General features: G+C 38.5%; 1 protein-coding gene across 1 annotated transcript; it reads right to left on the reverse strand.

Annotated features, from left to right (window-relative positions):
- Positions 1 to 12731: 12731 nt before the first annotated feature.
- LOC132857778 (GTPase IMAP family member 8-like) lies at positions 12732 to 17757 on the reverse strand. The gene is made up of 4 exons (XM_060887816.1): positions 17726 to 17757; positions 17298 to 17349; positions 14005 to 14643; positions 12732 to 13450 (listed from the first exon to the last, which is right to left on the reverse strand). The coding sequence occupies exons 2-4, from the start codon at positions 17329 to 17331 to the stop codon at positions 12732 to 12734; spliced, it is 1392 nt and encodes a 463-aa protein (XP_060743799.1). The 5' UTR covers positions 17332 to 17349; positions 17726 to 17757.
- Positions 17758 to 20808: the final 3051 nt, after the last annotated feature.

Consider the following 20808-nt stretch of genomic DNA (forward strand, 5'->3'; position numbering starts at 1 on the left):
GTTCATTCTACCACCTCAGTGCCAGAACAGAAAAGAGTCTTGTTGTATACCTACTTCTTACCCTGAGAGATGGTCGGATCAGTCAAGCAGTGCTGGTAGCTCTGAGGGTGCGAGGAGTGATGAGGGATTTATGGTAAGAGGGAGCAGGTCCATTTTTGGCTTTGTAGGCAAGCATCAGTGTTTTGAATCTGATGCGTGCAACTAGCAGAAGCCAGTGGAGGGAGTGCAGCAGTGGGGTGGTATAAGAGAACTTAGGCAGGTTGAAAACAAATCATGCAGCTGCATTTTGGATCATCTGCAGAGAATAAATTGCGTAAAAATGGCCTAATCCTTCTAACGTTGTAGAGAAGGAACCAACATGAGCGTGTCACATAAGCAACATGTGAGGAAAAGGACAGTTGATTGTCCATAGTTACCCAAAATAAGGGAAGGAGAAGATAAGTTGAGTATCATCAGCACAGCAGTGGTAGGAAAACCTGTGTGAGGAAATAACTTTACCAAGAGATTGAGCATACAGGGAGAAAAGGAGAGGGCCAAGTACTGAGCCCTGTGGGACACCAGTGGAGGGTCTGTGTGGAGCAGATGTCTTGTGGTTGACCATATCAAATGCTGCAGAAAGGGAGGATGAAGGACAGATGACTGCTTGGTTGATCTAGCAGCATGTAGTTTCTCAGAGATATCTAAAAGGGCTGTCTGTCAAATGTGCTGCTTTAAAGCCAGACTGGCTGGAATCTTGGAGGTTGTTCTGTGAAAGACAGACAGACAGCTGATTATAGACAATTCTTTCAGAAATTTTTAAAAGAAAAGAGAGAAGTGACACCTGTCTGTAGTTACTGATGTCTGATGGATCCAGAGCAGGTTTATTCAGGATGGGAATAACCCCTACGCTCTTTAAGATAGTTGGTACATGACGAGATGTTAGGGTCATGGTGATGAAGGGCAGAATTTCTTTCAAGATGGTCTGGAGCATAGTGGAAGGGAGTGGAGCTAATTGGAAGGTGGTAGAATTGCAAGACAAGAGAGTTGTAAAATCTTTTATGCTGCTAAGAATGGCGACAACAAAGGAGTAGGTGCAGTCAGGGCAGAAGTGAAGGTCCTGTTGATTTTTTCAATGTCAGTGAGAATGAAGCAGGTGGACCCAGGGGGTTGAGTAGAGAAGAGAAGATGTTGTGGAGCTCACAAGGATTTTGTGAAGAAGCTTTTCCTTGTAGAAGGAAGTCTTGGCAGACGTCACGTCTGAAGAGAACTTGGCCAGGAGTGTAAGGTAAGTGTCAAGATCTGCATCAAGTTATGATTTCTTGAACTCTTTCAGATGTTCTTAGCTCCCTTCGATTGTTGCACAACACATCTGAAATCCAAGGAGCAAAACAAGAATTCTTCTTGGGTTTAGTGGACAGGGGGCAGAGAAAGTCCATGGTTGAGGAAAGAGACGAGAGGAAAGTGTCTGTGGCAATGTCCAAGAGTAGTGAGAAAAAAGATTCAGGATCAGGAAGAGATGAAAGAGTGCCAGAAGCTACAGAAGAAGGGGAGACAGAGTGGAGGTTGCGGCGGGTAAGAGAGATATGCTGAAAGTTTTAGGTAAGATAGGGAGAGTGATGGTGAAGGATACTAGGTGATGATCAGAGATGTGTAGTGGGGTAGCAGTCATGTCTGTACCTGGGGAAGGATGGGTGAAAATCAGGTCCGGGACATTTCCTCCTTTGTGTGTGGGGAAGTAGCTGTCGAGTGTCAGGGCGAATGAGTCCAGATGTGTCAGGAGTGAAGAAGATTGAAGCTTGTCAGAGGTTGAAATTAAAACAAGCACTGTCAGAGAGATGCTGTCGGAAGGGAAAGCACCGAGTAGTGTGTCCATTTCTTCCAAGAAGTCTCCTAGGGGACCGGGGGGTGGTAGACAACAATGAGACATAACTGAAATGGCATGAAATTCGAAAGAGGAGATGGTTAAATGAGACAAGAGGAGAGGGGTGAAACACTATCTCCTTGACAACAGTAGAGCTGTGCCACCCTTTTCTTGTAGTGAGTGAGAGAAAGCATGGGCAGAGGATAGAGCAGCTAGTGTATCTGTGTTCTGTGGAGAAATCAAGGTCTCAGTTAGCACCAGAAATTAGAAGGAGTAGTGGGAAGCTAAAGCCGAGATAAAATCAGCTTTCCTTACAGCAGACTGACAATCTGCAGTCAACCAAAATTGAGATTTAAAATATGGTTTGGTAAAATAGATCACAACAGTACTAGACACATTTGCAATGTGTTAGAGGTTTTGGGAATACCTACAAACTGCTACAGACCTAGTGTCTGTAGTTTGTTGCGCTGGAGTCCTCTGGTAAATTTAAAAAAATGCAAACTTTGTCAGTTTTTGGGATTGTCAGTGAGTCACATCTATCTCTTCAAACACAAACGTTTGCTGATACTGTAAAAATAAGAGAAGCACAGCATTGACTGCATATTTTAATAGTTCAGTTTATTCTCTGATATTTTATATTTTCACAAAAATATTAAAATGACAATATTATATTTCATTATATAAACTGTACATGAAAGCAAAGGCACCATACACTGTAGAATCTGAGCAAGGAGACTTAATTCACCTCCAGTTCAACATTATTAGTTGAATTTACTCTCACACACACACTACACCCTCACTAACTATTCAGTCACACCCACAGCTTTCAGCACCTGTACTGTACAACAAAAACAACAGGGGAATCTGTGATGGCATGAAGGTCAGGCTGTGAGTGACATGGATCTGGATCATTAGAGAGTGTTTGAGAGTGTTGGTTGGCCTTCTTTGCATAATCGCAGGTGGGAGCATTGGTATATTTTTCTTTATAAGGCCATACTGTGTAAACTGCCTTCTTATTTATGTTCTCTCCTGATTCCTAAAGTTACTGCTGGGAAATGTAATCTTAGATTAAATGGTCAAATCATGTATGACATTCCTCGAACGCGAACTGTTTTCGGTGAAAGTGGCTTTAAATTTTTTGCTCCATCATCCTGGTATAAACTGCAGAAACATCTTAAATTAGACTATTTACCAACATTGATGCAGTTTAAAATTAGGATAAAGGATTACTTGAGTACTACAGTATATGCACATATGCTACTACTGAGTGTTGCTGGTGATTATGTGGAGATTATGTTTAATTTAATATTTTTTTTTCTCTTTCTGTTATACCTTGTCTGTTTTTTGCAGTATACTTTAAATACGAAACTTTTTGTACTGCTGTCTTGGCCAGGACTCCCTTGAAAAAGAGATTCTGAATCTCAATGGGATTTTTTTCCTGGTTAAATAAAGGTTAAATAAAATAAAAAAATTAAACGGGGGGGCAAACAAAAAACTTATTTAACATGTCCTCAGTGATGTTTTAAGCTGGTCTCTTTTACCACTTACACCCTGGAACAGAGGCCCAGATCAAGCTGTCCATGCAGGACTTTCCATGGGATTGAGGCATCCTTATAACATTCCAGAGCCAACACAGTTGGTGTCCAGTTGTCACCATGCTCTGTTCTGGTGAGCACTTTAGAATGTGGTACATGATCACACCAAATGATCCTCAGGATTCCATGCAGGCACCTTAAATGAATGTGCTCCAGCAACCTTAGATGTCGGCTTAGAAATGGTGGCTTAAATTGCACACTATCGCCTCCTGGGTAAGTTACAACACAAATAAAGAATTCCTCGTTGTGGGCAATTCCACGTTGTGGGCAATTTTTAGGCCACCTTTCCTATGCCCTTCCACTATTGGGGTGATCAGAGTACACCCTAAATCGGGCTACTCCATCACCGAGGGGTCTGCAAAAAGTAGCTGATACTCAACCACAGCTGCTAGAGACCATAAACCCCATGCCACTGATGAGCACGGTCCAAACTAGAAGCTCCCAAGCCATTCTTCTCTGCTCCCATTGACAGACATCATTGCTACTGTAGTATTCAACCAGATACAAGTTTAGATATGGTACAACGTGATCAGAGGTGGATACCTAAATAATGAGGATTTATTTAGTTGAAGTTCTAGCTGAAGTTCTCTCTTCTAGCTACTGCACTACTCCACTAGTGGCATCACTTCACCCTTTGGGAAATTTAACTTTAAACAGAATCACCTGCCTACATAAAACCAAAATGACTGCAGATGAATAGTGGATTTTCCAAACTACAAATTATGTTTTTAAATGTATGACTTACTAAATCAGAAAACATAAAAACATTCTGTCAGCAAAAGTTTACTTTATTATACAATTAAGATAAAGTTTTCAAAATGTATTATTCACTTAGATAATACCTTATACTAAGGTCATACATAAATACAAATGATAAAAACAGTATACAGACTTTATGTATACTTTATTTTGTTTTCTGTAACTCAGTTATCAGCCTCTTGTCTTCTGCTTGTTCTCAGATTTGTGTGATTTGTGTTAAACTGGTGTGTCAGGATCTGCTTTAGAGTGGATGGGAATAGACAGTTCTCTCAGAGTTCTGCTCTTACTGAAGTGACTGTTAGTTTATATTTGAAGCAAACATGAAAGTTAGTCAGATATCAATGAAATGTGTATCATTTATGTGTCTGAACATGATCCATTTAATATTTTGCCTACCGTAATGATGAGGAAGATGAAATCTCAGGCTGCAGAGATAGAGCTAAGACAAAGCCAGAGCTTTTTTGTCATCATAATAATCATTCACTGTTAAATAAGACAGTTTTCTTCATAAGCATTAGGAAATCTGAGTCCAAATTGACATTTATTTATTTTTAGCCAGAACAGCAGAATGACAAATTTAATGTATGAGTAATTCAAACATTTCTCATTATTTTAAAAATACTTCGTATTCACACTAAAATAAAGACGATTAAAACTATATATTTGGTTAGGACAAAAACAATACTGCAGTCTACCACTGTTTGTTTATGTTATATTTCTCATTCAAAAATGAGAAGAGATCATGAGAATGAGAAGAGAAGAGTTCAGTGTGAAGAAATCAAAATTTAGATTTGTACAAGATTCAAAGCATTAAGTGTGGCTCAATCTAAATGCATTCCATACAGTATCTTATTACATATCATCCCTACAGTGAAATACGGTGGTGGTAGCATCGTGCTTTAGGGCCTTTTTTTTCTTCTTTAAAACCTTATTGAGAACCTTTTTTGAGTTTACAAACAGCAAACCTGAAGCCTGGAGCAAATTTGCCAGGACAAATGAGTGAAAAATCATTCCCAAACAGTGCACAAAATTAATAAATAATAAGAACAGACATTGAGAAACTATGTTATTGAATAGCTTTACTACTTATGACAGCACCAATTTTCAGTCATTATTCTGTAAGGTTTGCTGTCAACTAATATATTTGCTATCAATATTTATTTTAATGGCATATTAGTTTGCAATAAATAAAATATAATTAAATCATTTAAAGGCACTGAAAACTTTTCCAAGGCATGGTACAGTGCCCACTTAACTAGATTTGACCTTTTGTTGAAACATTCATCAACTTTAATGGACTTTATCATTCCATTTAGTAAATATGTCTAACATTTAAAGGTACAATCATAAGGTGATAAAACCTTGTTGGTTACAAAAATATTTGTTCTTAAATCTGACCAGTTTTTTCTGATGAAAAGCATTCTCACAGCATGATGCTCCCAGCACCATGTTTCACTGTGGTTTGGTGTTTTCAGTATGATGAGACATGTTGCAATCCTAATTTTGGCCCAGCTTAAGCTGCTGAACATTTTTATCTATCTTTTGCCTAAATTTGTCCAAAGAATATTATGGCATAAGGTGAGTTCATTGTTGGTTCAATGACTGAAAGTTTCTCAAAATCTGCCAAACATCACTCCATCATCTCCACCACTATTCTTGACAATTGGTAGGAGGTGCTTTTGGTGATATGCTGTGTTTGGTTTCCACCACCAAATATGGCACTGTGCATGATAAGCAGCAACAGTGTCTGTGAGGTCATGACTGATGTCCATTATTCTTGACATAATGTTGACTCACACTATTTGAGTTCCACACGATCAGAGAAACAATGACAACTGACCAATAGTTTAAGAAGAATCTGTGAAATTTACCTGACTCTTGAGGTGAGTCTCCAATTGAAGCCATTCTCTGTGCTGTCACAACCTAGAAATATGTTCACACTAAAATTTAGAGCTGGACAAACAAGTACACAGAACTTTTAATGTACTCCAGTCATCCAGGACAAATCAATTCCTAAACAACAAATGGAGACAAAAATATAGCATTTTACACAAATATTAAGCTGATTTATTCATCATTGTGCATATTTGGTCTATTAAACTAAAGAAAATGAGTAAACAATTCTGTTCTTTTTAGGACCTAACCACTCCACACACAGTATAGTGAGAAATGAAGAGCGTACAAAAACAGAATCTTGTGTAAATTCAGAAAACTGGATGGACTACTTTGTGAAGAAAACAAAACAAAAAACACCTCAACACACTCTCTAAGATAAAATTAATAGTTAAGTCGCATACCAAATACCAACCTACCCAAATGAGAATGGGTTCCTTCTAAGCCTGGTTTCTCTCAAGGTTTCTTCCTCATATCATCTCAGGGAGTTTTTCCTTGCCACAGTCACCTCTGGCTTTTTAGGGATTTATGCTCTCATTAGTGATAGATGTTAGAGATAAATTGTAATTTAATTTTAAACTTTTCAATTTTTTATTCTATTTCTGTACTTCTGTAAAGCTGCTTTGAGACAATGTCAGTTGTTAAAAGCACTTTACAAATAAACTGAACTGATTTCCTATCTATTAAATCACTCACCAAGTCAGAATGGCATGTGCACCTACACAAACATTGACCTTTAAACAGAATCGCCTGCATACATGAAACCAAAATGACTGCAGATGAATAGTGGATTTGCCAAAGTACAAATTATATTTCTAATGCTTTATCAGTTTAAATCAGAAAACATATTTTGTTTGCCAATATTTAATTTATTATACAATTAAGATATTGGACAAAAGATACAGTACATGCTCTCATTGCCAAAGCACAGAATGAATATGTGCAGGTAGTAACAACAACAATAATAATAATAATAATAATAATAATAATAATAATAATAATAATAATAATAATAATCTCACATTTAAAGTGTGGTTAAAAAAGAGCCCTATTTCATGTAGCATATCTCCCTCTGTTGGTCATAACATATCAAGCCATGTAGGATTTGTAAGAAGTAGCTGTGTTTAAATTCGGAGTGCAGTGATGCCTCGAGATAAGAGTGCTTTGACATACAAATTTTTTAGATACGAGCTGTGATTCGACCATATTTTTGGCTTGAGATATCAGATTCGCCGCATCATTTTTCATATTCAAAACACATAAACAAAACAACTTGAGTGGAATTTTGCGAGCTGGATCGGATTAATGGGATTTCAATTAATTTAAATGGGGAAAATTGCTTTGAGATACGAGCAATTTGAGATACGAGCAAGGTCACGGAACGAATTAAACTCGTATCTCGAGGTATTACTGTACTGATCAGTTCTCAGTTCCAGAGGTAAGTATTTACTGTTGTCCACTAAGTTGTTGAACAGTTGAAAGCTCAAAGTGCTTTTAACTTTGAGTGAGCAATAAAAAAAACACAAGGTACTCCCTTGAATGGATTAGATGAATTTCCTCTTCTTTCCTTCTAGAATTTAATTGGGTTGACTCGCCATCAATGATATTCTTAACTCCACAAAAAAACCTGACCATGTCCAAATGGTTTGTTTCAGCAACTCAACAGAAAAATTAACCCATCAAACACTTTTGAAACAAAATAAAAGCAGAATCCACTCAATCTCTTTTTGTTAGGTTTAACGTGAAGTATATTTAAGATTATTTTTCACTTTTTTACTAAATTACCTCCACTACTAAAGTTTAGTTTCCCTCCTGTCTTCTCTGCTCTCTACTATTGCACAATCTGACCCCAACAGCCTGTGAAGCAGGTAGGCGGAACCTATTACACGTGGTCTGATTGGACAGAGCAACCGCTCATCATTTTTACCAGATACGAATTTTAAACAGCTTATACATGGCTGCCAACTTTTGAGTTCAGCTTAGAGTGACATTTTGGGAGGCGGGGCTTTGGTTATGGGGGATGGTCTTATGGAGGGGCGTGGCTTGGTGTGGAAAAAATACAAACGCAAAATCCTTGCATTAGCGTGTAAGTATATTCATTCATTCATTCATCTTCTACCGCTTATCCGAACTACCTCGGAGACCCCTGGTCTCTCTGCATGTTGTTTTGCGAGATCATGCGGCGCGATTTTTTTTCCTCACTGATGTACGAGTCTGTGTGAGAATATGGGGGTGTGGCGTGAGAGCGTGAGATTTGGGTCAATTGCGTGAGCCTCACGCTGAATGCATGAGAGTTGGCAGCCTTGGCTTATAAACTTTATTAATTACTAGTTTTAACTTATTTAAAATATAATTTAAACTCCAAAGCATTTATATAAATATATGCATTGTTATATTTCTGCAGGTGTAATTGTGTACTCGGGGTTAAATCCTCCCCGCCTAACTGTGCACGTTTCGTGACACAATTTTGAGAGGGTTAACTATTTACACATCATGTATGATAGATACTTCAGGTGAACTGCTTAGATTTTCAGAACCACCTAATGCATTTATGAAAGCAGTGTTAAAACCTTGAAATAGGGACTGAACTACATGTATTAGGGGATTTCCAAGTTGTGGATAGGTAAAGTATTTTAGGTTTTTCTCTCCGTCTGACGGAACATCTGGATACATTTCCAGAAGATTCATTTTCCTCTGCATCTGAATCCTGGTTTTGTGTATTACATTAATTTTCAACATTGTCCTCATCAGTAGATAATACTGTATCTGAGATATGATTTGCTTCAACAGTTTCTGGAATTTCAGGTAAGTTACATGCTGTGATATCAACAGGTAAGTTTCCTTCTTCGGCTACAGTAAGTAAAGCTTGGTCTGGATCATATGCAGGTAGGTCATTGCCCTGAACATTTTGCATTACATCCTCCTCTGAAGGTGAATGAACAGATTCAAGACTAGGAGAATTTTCCTTTATTTCATGAATAGTAATTAACTTTGTCTACTTAATTGGATATTTATTCCACAGTAAATCGGGAATGTCATCATCAGTTTTAAGAATTGAATGTTGACTATCAGAGCTTTGAGAATTCGGTCTTCCGAGTTCTGACTTCTGCAGTAGATTCACTCACTACTGTGTCTGAAGTTTCACCAACAGGTAAAAACCTGCAAGGAAGTAAAAGATCCCTATGGAGAGTGCGTAATGGATCGTTTTTTTGTTTCTGGGCGGACCGTATAGACTGGTAAGCTTGCTTCACTACGACATAGGTTTCAGATTCCCATCTGTCAGCTACTGTAGCTTATGTTTTCCGCGAATGCGAACATTTCTGACTAATACATGGTCTCCTACTTCCAGAGTAGAGTTGGTCACATGCTTATCAAAGAAGTGAAGCAACTTCGTAACTTTCCTTCAAGTGAGACTTAAGGTGCTGAACATATTGGGAATGAGAGACTGGCGAACTGTCTCTACCAGGTAACCCAAAAGCAAGATCAAGCGGTAACCGGGGCTGACACCCGAACATAAGTTCGTACAGGGAGAATCCCGTTGTCTCGTGCTTGCCGCAATTATACACGTGAACCATAGGTTTAACAAAATTCTTCCAGTGGGTTTTGTCCTTTTCTTTAAGGTTCTGAGCATGTAGAATAAAGTTCGGTTGAATCTTTCCACAGGGTTTCCTCGTGGGTGATAAGGTATTATTCTGATTTTTTGGATTCCGGCGATTGAAGTTCCTTAATAGAGTGTGACTCAAAGTCTGGTCCTTGGTCACTATGTAACCGTTCTGGAAGCCATAATGTACAATGAATTGATCCCACAAGGACTTTGCTACAGTTTTTGCTTTTTGGTTTGGCGTTGGTATAGCCATAGCATACTTAGTAAAGAAGTCTGTGACTACCAGAATATCACGCGTGTTACTCCTGTCAGGTTCAAGAGAAAGAAAGTTGATACAGACTAGCTGTAAAGGCCTGTATGTTGACTAAGGGTGCGCTTTTCTGTGGTAGAGCTTTCCTGTGGACACAGCGACTACAAGTTAACTTTTTGCTCAACTTCAGCTCCCATTCTTGGCCGATAGAACCTGGAGCGAACCAGATCTAGTGTTCGTTCAACTCCCATATGGCCTATCTGATTATGTACTGTAGATTGCTTATAGCGAAGTTTCTGAGACTTTCTGGCAAGACAAGTTGATGGTTTACAGAGACTTCTTTTTTCGTTGTCTGTACAGGATTGCATCCATCAACACAAGACGATACCAATCCGTCAAGAATAAAGGGAGATCCCTTTATGAAGTGGGGTATGGCAGGTAAGCCACTGAGACTTTCTTGCTCAAAACCTTCGGGTACTACCTCAGGATGACAAGTAAGGGATTCGATTAAACCGACAGCAGAATCGTCAGCTTGTTGAACTGAGTGTTTTTCACAGATAGCTCTGATCACATCATAGTCAGTAGTTTGTAAGTGCTCTGCATCTGTCATATGATACTGCACAAACTTCTGAATTCTTTCTTGCTCTTTTGCTGACAGCTGATCTTCTGACAGCTCTGCGTGAGGTTTTCCTTGACAAACTGTCTGCATTGACATTTTGATTACCAGCCCGGTACTGCAACTTGAATGAGAAGGTTGAAAGTGCAGCTAGCCACCAGTAGCTAGTAGCATCCAGTTTGGCAGTTGTCAAGAAATAAGTCAATGGATTACTATCGGTAACGACAGTAAATGTTGTGCCGTAGAGATATTAGTGAATTTTTTCAGTGACGGCCCATTTAAGGGCCAAGAACTCCAGTATATGAGCTGTATAACGAGATTCTCTGCGTGACAGGCCTCTACTAGCGAATGCTATTACGTGTTTCTGTCCATCGTGTCCCTGGTACAATGCAGCTCCTAATCCTAGAGTGCTTGCATCACTATGAACAATGTACGGAAGTTTGGGGTCTGCATAGCCCAAGACTGGAGCAGCAGAAAGCTTGTCATTCCAGGGTCTCGAATGCTTTTTGACATGAAGTGGTCCAGCGACCACCGAACGGCTCTTTAGGATCATGATATTGACAGTCTCTCTCAGATTTCCTTCCACTTTTCTTCAATGGCAGATAGCCACGAGTTAGATCATTCAGAGGCTTCACTGTATGTGAATAGTCTTTAATGAACCTACGATAGTAGCCTGAAAATCCTAGGAATGACCATAATTCCTTCAGATTCTTTGGACACGGCCAAGTTTTGATTGCTTCAATCTTTTCAGGATCCGTTTCCACTCCATTCTCAGATACTATACGTCCTAAGTACTTGAAAGAAATGGCATTTCTCCGGGGAAAGCTTTAGACCAGAGGTATTCAACTAAAATTTAAAGAGGTCCAGTAAGAGAAAATTTCTTGAAGCAAAGGTCTGGAAGATCATAATGTCTAACTAGTGATATACTGTATATTTAAGTTGCCTAGTAGTTGTATCAACATCTGCAAGCAATCAATACCTGACTGTCAAATCAAATAAATTCAGTACAATTCAAAAATCTTTTGACAATATTTATTGTCACGTAACATAGAACTAAACATATGTATGATTGTAGATATGTATAACGTTCTCTCATTAAATAAATAAAAGTAGGGCTACATTTCAAAATAAGAGAAAATAAATAAAATGTGAAAATTGTGTATGTTTAAACTGCTTAACTTTCCCTTTTATATCTCAGTGAGAGAACTGAGCTCTAGCTTGGCTTGGCAGGATGTTAAACCTGGGCTTGAATGGAGCCAGGGCCATTCTCATACACATGTGGAGGTGCTCATTAGTGAGCCTGGAACGATATTTAGTTTGGATTATGTTCATTGTAGAGAAAGCTGCCTCGCAGTTGTATGTAAAGCCAAACATGGTCAGGATGTATAGGGCTACTTTCCTCAGACCTGGGAAAGCTGTCTCAGGGACGCTGTCCTCATATTTGAGTGGATATGTTTGTTCAAATCCTTTATGTTTTGTCTCATAATGGCGTTTCACATTGCCACTTTTAATAAGTGCCCCGGTTTCTGAACATATGAGACACACTGGTTTAGTGGGAAGTGGGAAGTGTGAACAGACATGAGTCTGTCCATTCTGGATTAAATGCTCTATTTACGCTGTCCACTTTTCTTTTTTTAGAGAGCGCCATTTGTTCTTTATTCTCCATTTCTCAGTCTCACTCGTCTGTTTCTCTCCCTTTCTCTGTCTCACTCGTCTGTTTCTCTCCCTTTCTCCGTCTCACTCGTCTGTTTCTCTCCCTTTCTCTGTCGCACTCGTCTGTTTCTCTCCCTTTGTTTTCTACATGTATCGCTATCTTTCTTTCATGTGTAACTTTACTCTAATTCCCTCTCATCTGTCTTGCACTGTTGAGTCGCAGTGTTTACTTCAGGAATGCACAGATTTGATTGGCTGAATGGTATCACGTGGGATGGCTTAACTCGCATGCAATTGGTCTGTGCGTTTCCACTACTACTACCGTAAAGATTGCAAAAGCTGCTCCGGTTAAAATAGAAGCGCCCCGTCAAGTTTTACATCATAACCTTTTGTTTTGGCTGTAGGTCCGGGTCCGGATTGGACAGCTTCTGGGTCTGCCTGTTAGTGACCTATGCTTTAGACCATACTCCTTCAAGCGAGAAAAAACTTGTAACAGACGGGTTTCATGGTCCTCTAAAGTTTTAGAGAATATGATCAGATCGTCCAAGAATACAGTCTTCTGCCATCAGTCTCCTCTCTTTAGCTTTGTCTTCTGCCATCTTCCTCTTCATTTGGACCTCCTGCAAAATCTTCTGGCCCATTTCAAAATGGCCACCACTGTTACTAGCAACAGCCTCATCAATCTTTTCCAGCAGCTCAGAAACCTGAGAGTGATCATCCTTTTTGTTGTTGTTGAACACATGGTACATGTTGTTACATTTCTGCACTAGCCACTGCAGAGCTTTCCCTTGACTCTCAATAAACTGCTCAATCGTTGTTTCTCCCAGAAAGTCCCCACAGGTGAACAGTACCATGGTGTGTCTCCAAACATTCTCACCAAAAAGCTGCAAGTGTTCCTCCGTTGCCCTCCTGTTCATTTCAGTGAACGAAGTGTCTAAACGTACGACCACAAGCAAAATGTGGGGTCCTGGTGGACACTGAGTTACGCTAAGCACCAGGTCCTGCTTGCAAAGCTCAGTAGTGTACTCGACTGGGTGAATTCTCCATCGTCCTGGAGTATCCACTACAGTAACGTGCCTTCCTTGAACGTCTCCTTCACTTTTTACACACTTTGACCTCCTCTTTTTTGGAAATGTCACAAATGATTCCTGTGTCAGGATTGTGTTTCCTGTTGAGCTCTTTCCAGAAAACTGATATCCTGTTAGCAAAATTCTGATCTCAGAACTGTGGCTTGTGCTTCCTATAAAAATAAAGAGAAAAATGGAATCAACATTCTTAATAAAGAAATGATATGGAACATTGACATAAGCTAACAGTTGGCTATTTTTATTTACATTACAGCTGCAGTGTACAGTTGTACTGTCAGTGATGTGATATTACAGATGTTTATAGCTAGATAGATAACTTTAGCTAGCGAGCATGAGCTGTTGGCTCTGTGTTGTGTACTGATTCTTGACAATGAGTACAGATACTCTGTGGCATTGATGATCAAACATTATACAGCAATCAGGATCAGATAACTGTACTCTACCACACAAGCTCTAGCTGGAAAGAAGTAGTCTTAATCCTAGTGTTTGGTAAGTGTTCTGATTACACTGTGTAGAAAAAGGCTTTTTATTCTCACACACCACAAGCTCCGAAGCAGCATAAAGTTGCTTTGTTCTAAAAGTAAGAGCAATTTTTAAAAATGTACATATAATTTCCTTAAATCCCACAGACAGTATGAGTGATTTATGTCTGATTTACCAACAGTTTTAAAGGAAAATTATAATAAATATGTAATGTTCTACTTACCCATTTTTGACCTCAGCATCTCTCTTTGTTCTGCTCGTTTATTTTCAGCTTCCCTCCATTTCTGAACAAGGTAGATCTTCCCGTGTATCTCACAGTGTTTGGCCTTGTTTTTCTGTACCATGTCATCTATCTTCTTTATTAGTTCTCTGACCTGAAATCTATCTCCCTGATTTGTGTCACTGAGAATGTGAGATCTGTGTCCACATTTATTTGCAATCCTCTTGAAAGCTTCTCCTGATTCCTTAACACATTTTTCTTGCTGTTTGCCACATGAGTATAATAATATTGTATGATCCCAAACTTCCTGGCCAAGAAGCTCTGTGTGCTCCTCCATTGAGAGAGCCATTTCCTTTGTGACCTCCTCCTCACCAACGGCTAGAAGGATGGCGTGAGGTCCAGGCTCACACAGAATCATGCTGAGCATTAGTTCTTGTTTATCTCGTTTTGTTGTGTCAATCAGAGGAAGTGTGGACCATCGATTAGGTGTGACTACCACTGTTACTTTTCTCCCAGCTATCTCTCCATCTCTCTTTATGCACTTGCTACTATTCTGAGACACAAACACTTTTCTCCCAAGGATGATGTTTCCAATTGAAGCCACATTTACCTCACGAGGTCCAATTACGATAATCCTGAGATCTGAGACATGTGAAATTTATAGTCAGTTACTGTATGTGATCTTGTTATAAACCACTGCATTTGGCCTGTCAAACTAATGTCAAAACAATGAAATACACTGTGTGCACAATTATATCATCATTTTATCCATAATTTCCAACTCCAAGCTGTATAAACTTGAATGCTTATTGGATTTAATGCATATCAGGTGATGTGTATTTGTGTAACGAGGGAGGGTGTGGCCTAAGGAGATCAACACCCTATATCAAGGTGTGCATAATTATTAGGCAGATTCTTCTCTCAGGAAAAATGGGCCAAAAGAGAGCTTTAACTGACTCTGAAAAGTCAAAAATTGTTAAAAGTCTTTCAGAGGGATGCAGCACTCTTGAAATATCTAAGATTTTGTGGCATGATCACAGAACCATCAAACGTTTTGTTGCAGATCGTCAACAGGGTCACAAGAAACGTGTTGAGAACAACTGCAACCTACCTGGAGTGTCAAGAAGTACGAGGTGTTCAGTTCTCAGAGACATGGCCAAGGTAAGAAAGGCTGAAACCTGACCACCTCTGAACAAGTCACGTAAGTTGAAACGTCAAGAATGGGCCAAGAAATATCTGAAGACAGATTTTGTGGACTGATAAGATGAGAGTGACTCTTGACGGATAAGATGGATGGGCCCGTGGTTGGATCACTAATAGACACAGAGCTTCACTTTGACTCAGACGGCAGCAAGGTAGAGGTGGGGTACTGGTATGGGCAGGTATTATTAAAGATGAGCTAGTTGGACCTTTTCGGGTTGAAAATGGACTCAAAATCAACTCTCAGACCTACTGCCAATTTTTAGAAGACACTTTCTTCAAGCAGTGATACAGGAAAAAGTCTGCATCTTTCAAGAAGACTTTGATTTTTATGCCAGACAACGCTCCATCACATGCATCAAAGTACTCCACTGCATGGTTGGCCAGTAAAGGCCTTAAAGATGAAAAACTAATGACATTGCCCCCTTCTTCACCTGACTTAAACCCTATTGAGAACTTTTGGACCCTTCTTAAGCAGGAAATTTACAGTGAAGGTAAACAGTACACCTCTCTGAACAGTGTCTGGGAGGCTGTGGGTGCGGTTGCACAAAAAGTTGATTCTGACCAGATCAAGAAACTGACTGAATCCGTGAATGGAAGGCTTGTGACTGTTATCGAACAGAAGGATGGCTATATTGGTCACTGAGGGTTTTTTTTAATTTCAGAAATGTTTATTTGTAAATTTTGAGTTTGTTTATTATTCTCACTTTAACAGGTGAAAATAAACAAGTGAGATGGGAAAATCTTTGTTTTTCATTTAGTTGCATAATAATTCTGCACACTAATAGTTGCCTAATAACGGTGCACATATAGATATTCTCTTAAGAAAGCCAAAACTTCACTTTTACTACTTAAATGTTCAGGTTTAAGGGTGTGTTAACATTTTGGATTGACCAAGAGCACTGTAGTTCTGTACAATAACAAACGTAATCCTCAAAAATACAACTTGCCTAATAATTGTGCACACAGTGTAGATGCAAACACTTCTTTGTGTTATAGCATATATGCAGAACAATATACAGTGACTTGCAAAAGTATTTATCCCCCTGGAATTCATCTAATTTATGCTGTATTTGAATAACCAATAATAAACATACCTATAAATTTCATTCTGTTTTTCAGTGTAAAGAGACCAAAATTGAGAATTGCATAAGATTCAAAGCATTAAGTGTGGCTCAATCTAAATTTATTCCATATCTTATTGTACATCATCCATACAGTGAAATGGTGGTGGCAACATTATGCTTTTGGGCATTTTTTCTTTAAAACCTTCTTGAGAACCTTTTTTGTGTCTACAACAGCCAACCTGAAGTCTGGAGCCAATTTGCCAGGAAAATGAGTGAAAAATCATTCCCAAACAGTGCACAAAAATAATAATAAACCCAGACATAATAATAGACTTTAAGATAGACATAATAGACATAATAGACATAACTTTAAGAAAGCAGCATACAGAATAATTTAATCATTGTTCTGTAAGGTTTGCAGTCAACTAATGTATTTTGCTGTCAAAATGTATTATAATGGCATATTAGTTAATAATCCAAATCTTATTATATCATTTAAAGTCACTGAAAACCTTTCCAAGGCACTGTACAGTGCCCACTTACCTAGATTTTATGCATTTGTTGACACATTCAGCAAATGGACTTTATCATTTCATTTACTAAATATGTCTAACATTTAAATGTACAATCATAAGGTGATAAAACCTTGTTGGTTACAAAAATATTTGTCCTCAAACCTGACCAGTTTATGCTAATGAAAAGCATTCTCACAGCATGATGCTCCCAGCACCATGATTCACTGTGGTTTGGTGTTTTCAGTATGATGAGACATTACAAGGATTACTTTTGTAATCTTCGTGGTGAAGTTTGTTAATGTATGTTATCTTTACAACATTCCTTTTCCAGAAACAGGTGTATGTATAACAAGATCACATGACACACTAACTGCAAATTTCAAGGGGGTGGAATAATTATACAAAGCACTGTAATGTTGAGCATTAATGCTAAATGTTTTGCTATTTGCTTTCCACATGATCAGAGAAACAATTACAACTGACCAATAGTTTAAGAAGAATCTGTGAAATTTACCTGACTCTTGAGGTGAGTCTCCAATTGAAGCCATTCTCTGTGCTGTCACAACCTAGAAATATGTTCACACTCAAAATTTAGAGCTGGACAAACAGGTACACAGAACTTTTAATGTACTCCATCATTTAAAAATAAAAATCACACACACACACACACACACACACACACACACACACACACACACACACACACACACACACACACACACACAATCTTTAGTTGATATACTGTATGAGGATGTAACCAGATGTATTATTATTAAAAGTTTAAGTCTTTATAAGAACAGTTGTTTTTTCTGCCCTTACTCCTGTATTTCAAGGTAGATTTTGAAAATCACACAGACCAAACATTAAGCTGATTTATTAATCACTGTGCATATTTGGTCTATTAAACTAAAGAAAATTAGTAAAAATGTCTTTTTAATTTACCTGTATCTTGAGCTGTATGGCCGAACCACTCCTCACACAGTACAGTGAGAAATGAAGAGTGTACAAAAACACATCTGGTGTAAACTCAGAAAACTGGATGGACTACATTGTGGAGAAAATGAAACCAAAAACTCAACAGAGGATAAGACTAAGATAAAAATAAAATTTAAGTCACATACCAAATACCAACCTGCCCAACAAAACAACTGAGAATGAGGAAATGTCAGGTGATTTTATTTTTACGCAAAAATCCTCTGGTAAATTAAAATATACAAACTCCACAACAATCCCAATGTGTTTGTGTAATCTAACTCTCATCTAATCAAACAAATACACATCTAGATTTTTTTTAAAGTTGCTGATACCTAAAAAAAGTAGCAGAACAGTGACTGCATATTTTAACAGTTCACTGTTCATTCTCTGGTATTATTTTATATATATTCACAAAATATTAAAATTGCATACTATTATATTCCATAATAAAAATGTACATAAAATCGAAGGCACCATACACTGTAGAATCTAAACAAGGAGACTTAATTCACCTCCAGTTCAACATTATTTAATTAAATTTACTCTCACACACACTACACCCTCACTAACTATTCAGTCACACCCACAGCTTTCAGCACCTGTACAACAACAACAGTGGAATCTGTGATGGCGTGAAGGTCAGGCTGTGAGTCATTAGGATCATGGGATCTGGATCATTAGTACATTATTACATCTGTAAAAAGTCATACTAGACAACCATGGACTTTCTCTGCCCTCTGTCCACTAAACACAAGATAACGTCTTGTTCTGCTGCTTGGCTTTCAGATGTGTTGTGCAACAATCAAAGAGAGCTAAGATCATTTGAGAGAAAGTGGAATAAATCACAACTTGATGCAGATCTTGACTCTTACCGTAAACTCCTGGCCAAGTTCTCCTCTTGGCAGATGTGACTTCTGCCAAGACTTCCTTTTACAAGGAAAAGCTTGAAGCTTGGACACAAGCCCCTCATAAGCTCCACAACATCATCATTTCTTTACTCAACCCCCGGGTCCACCTGCTACAACCTCCCTGACTGCAGAAGACTTTACTTCTTTTTACCACAAGAATTAAGAAAATCTGCAGGACCTTCACTTCTGCCCCAACTGGAACTCCTGATTTAGGCTCATGGTATCTTAAATCTGTAACCTAGTAAACTAGAGTTAATGTATTCAATGATAAAGGCTTAAAAGCATTTTCCACGTCGCTCTGGATAAGGACATCTGCCAAATGCTGTAAATGTAAATGGTGTGATGTGGCCACTGCGTTAATCAAATTATATTACTTTTCCATTTTAGTTCAGAAAACTGCCAGCTTTACTTCTGCTGCATGGAAATGTGGAATGAACAAAAAGACTGAAAAACAAAAACTTTAAAAAACAAAAAGTATAGTAATTAACAGCTTTTTACAATTTAACAAACCGGAAGGACAAACAAATGAACAAACAAACAAACAATCAAAAACGTGAATAGACAAAGATACTCCAAGAGGCACTGCTTGTTTCTTGTCTTCTTAAATCCCTTTTCAGTGCATTCACATCAGCACATTTGTACTGTACATCTGTGTTCCCAGGTTTAATAATAGGATATATCTGCTAGGATACATCTGAAGTTATAGTATTTAATAGAAAGGCTGGCTCACATTTACTGAAAAAATGGACACTATTGCACTTACTGTATACCAGTAAACATGCAGATAACACCAGGAAGTCTATCTTGATTAAAATAAAACCATTCATACTGTACCTAGAAACAATTTAAAACATTCATCATGCCAAACAAGCCTGTTAAGGATGATTGATTTCCATTTCACATTCATTCTTTAAAAAAAGAGAGAAACACTCATAACATCTTGCTGAAATACAAAGTGTTGTTAAGGACACAGGTACTGCATCAGGTCTGGCAAACATTTTTAGAAACATTGCAGTTTTTTTAGCTTCTGTATTGAGCTGCAGGAAGTCCTGCTTCCTCTTCATGTTCATGCCCACTATATTTCACACATTAATATATACAAGAATGCAAAAGGCACCTATGAAAATGTGTAGTGGCAGAGAGGTACAAAAAAGGAAGGTAGAAAAGGTAGAAAAAAGGCCACAGAATCTTCCGATGTCAGCTGCAACTGACAAATCACGTGTACAGTATGAGAATAGTTACAACTTTTGAGAACCCGTTAATGTCCAATCCGTAATCCACAGACTTTATGATCCACAAACCTGCATGTTGGGAATGTGAAAGCATGGTTAGCCGGGGCAGGAATGGCTATTAGTATCTTTAGTGTCTAATGGCTAATAGTTTGCAGTACCTTGATGTTTCTCTCCAATTCCATATGCACTATTCCTTCATGGCAGAGCTCCAAATAGGATACAGTCAACAGCAATCATAAGGGGTTGATTTAACATGCCCTCAGTGAACTTTTTAGCTGGTCTTCATACCGCTTCATAACACATTCCCTGGAACAGAGGCCCAGATGAAGCTGTCCATACAGGACTTGCCATGGCTTTAAGGTATCCTGATAACATTCCCAAGCCAACGCAGTTGGTGTTTAGTTCCCTCCATGCTCTTTCAGTTTGTTCTGGTGAGCACTTTAGAATGTGGTACATGATCACACCACATGATCCTCAGGATTCCATGCAGGCACCTTAAATGTAAGTACTCCAGCAACCTTAGATGTTGGCTGAATGTGACACAGGCTTCACATCTGTAGCGATACAGATGGTTTATATGTAGTTGAAGGTGCCTGGTTTGAAAAAACGTATGTCTGTGATTGATAAAGGCTACAGAGGCTTGTGGATTATGTGGTTGATGTTGCAGCCCTCAGTGAGAAAATTACCCAAGAATTTGAAAGATGGAACTAAGTGGACAGTGAAGGTAGTGTTACCTGACAAGCCCTGACAATGTTATAGGCCTTCACACCAATGGAAAGAATGATTTACAGATATTCTGGGGTGTGAGCCACAAACACACAATAGTCAGAATACTGCAACTCGATGTCCTGCACTGCTAAGGAAAAATACTGAAAAAATTCCATTCAGTCCGAAAGTTATCATGATCCCA

The sequence above is a fragment of the Tachysurus vachellii genome, chromosome 2 (assembly GCF_030014155.1).
Source record: "Tachysurus vachellii isolate PV-2020 chromosome 2, HZAU_Pvac_v1, whole genome shotgun sequence".
In the NCBI taxonomy this organism is placed as follows: Eukaryota; Metazoa; Chordata; class Actinopteri; order Siluriformes; family Bagridae; genus Tachysurus; species Tachysurus vachellii.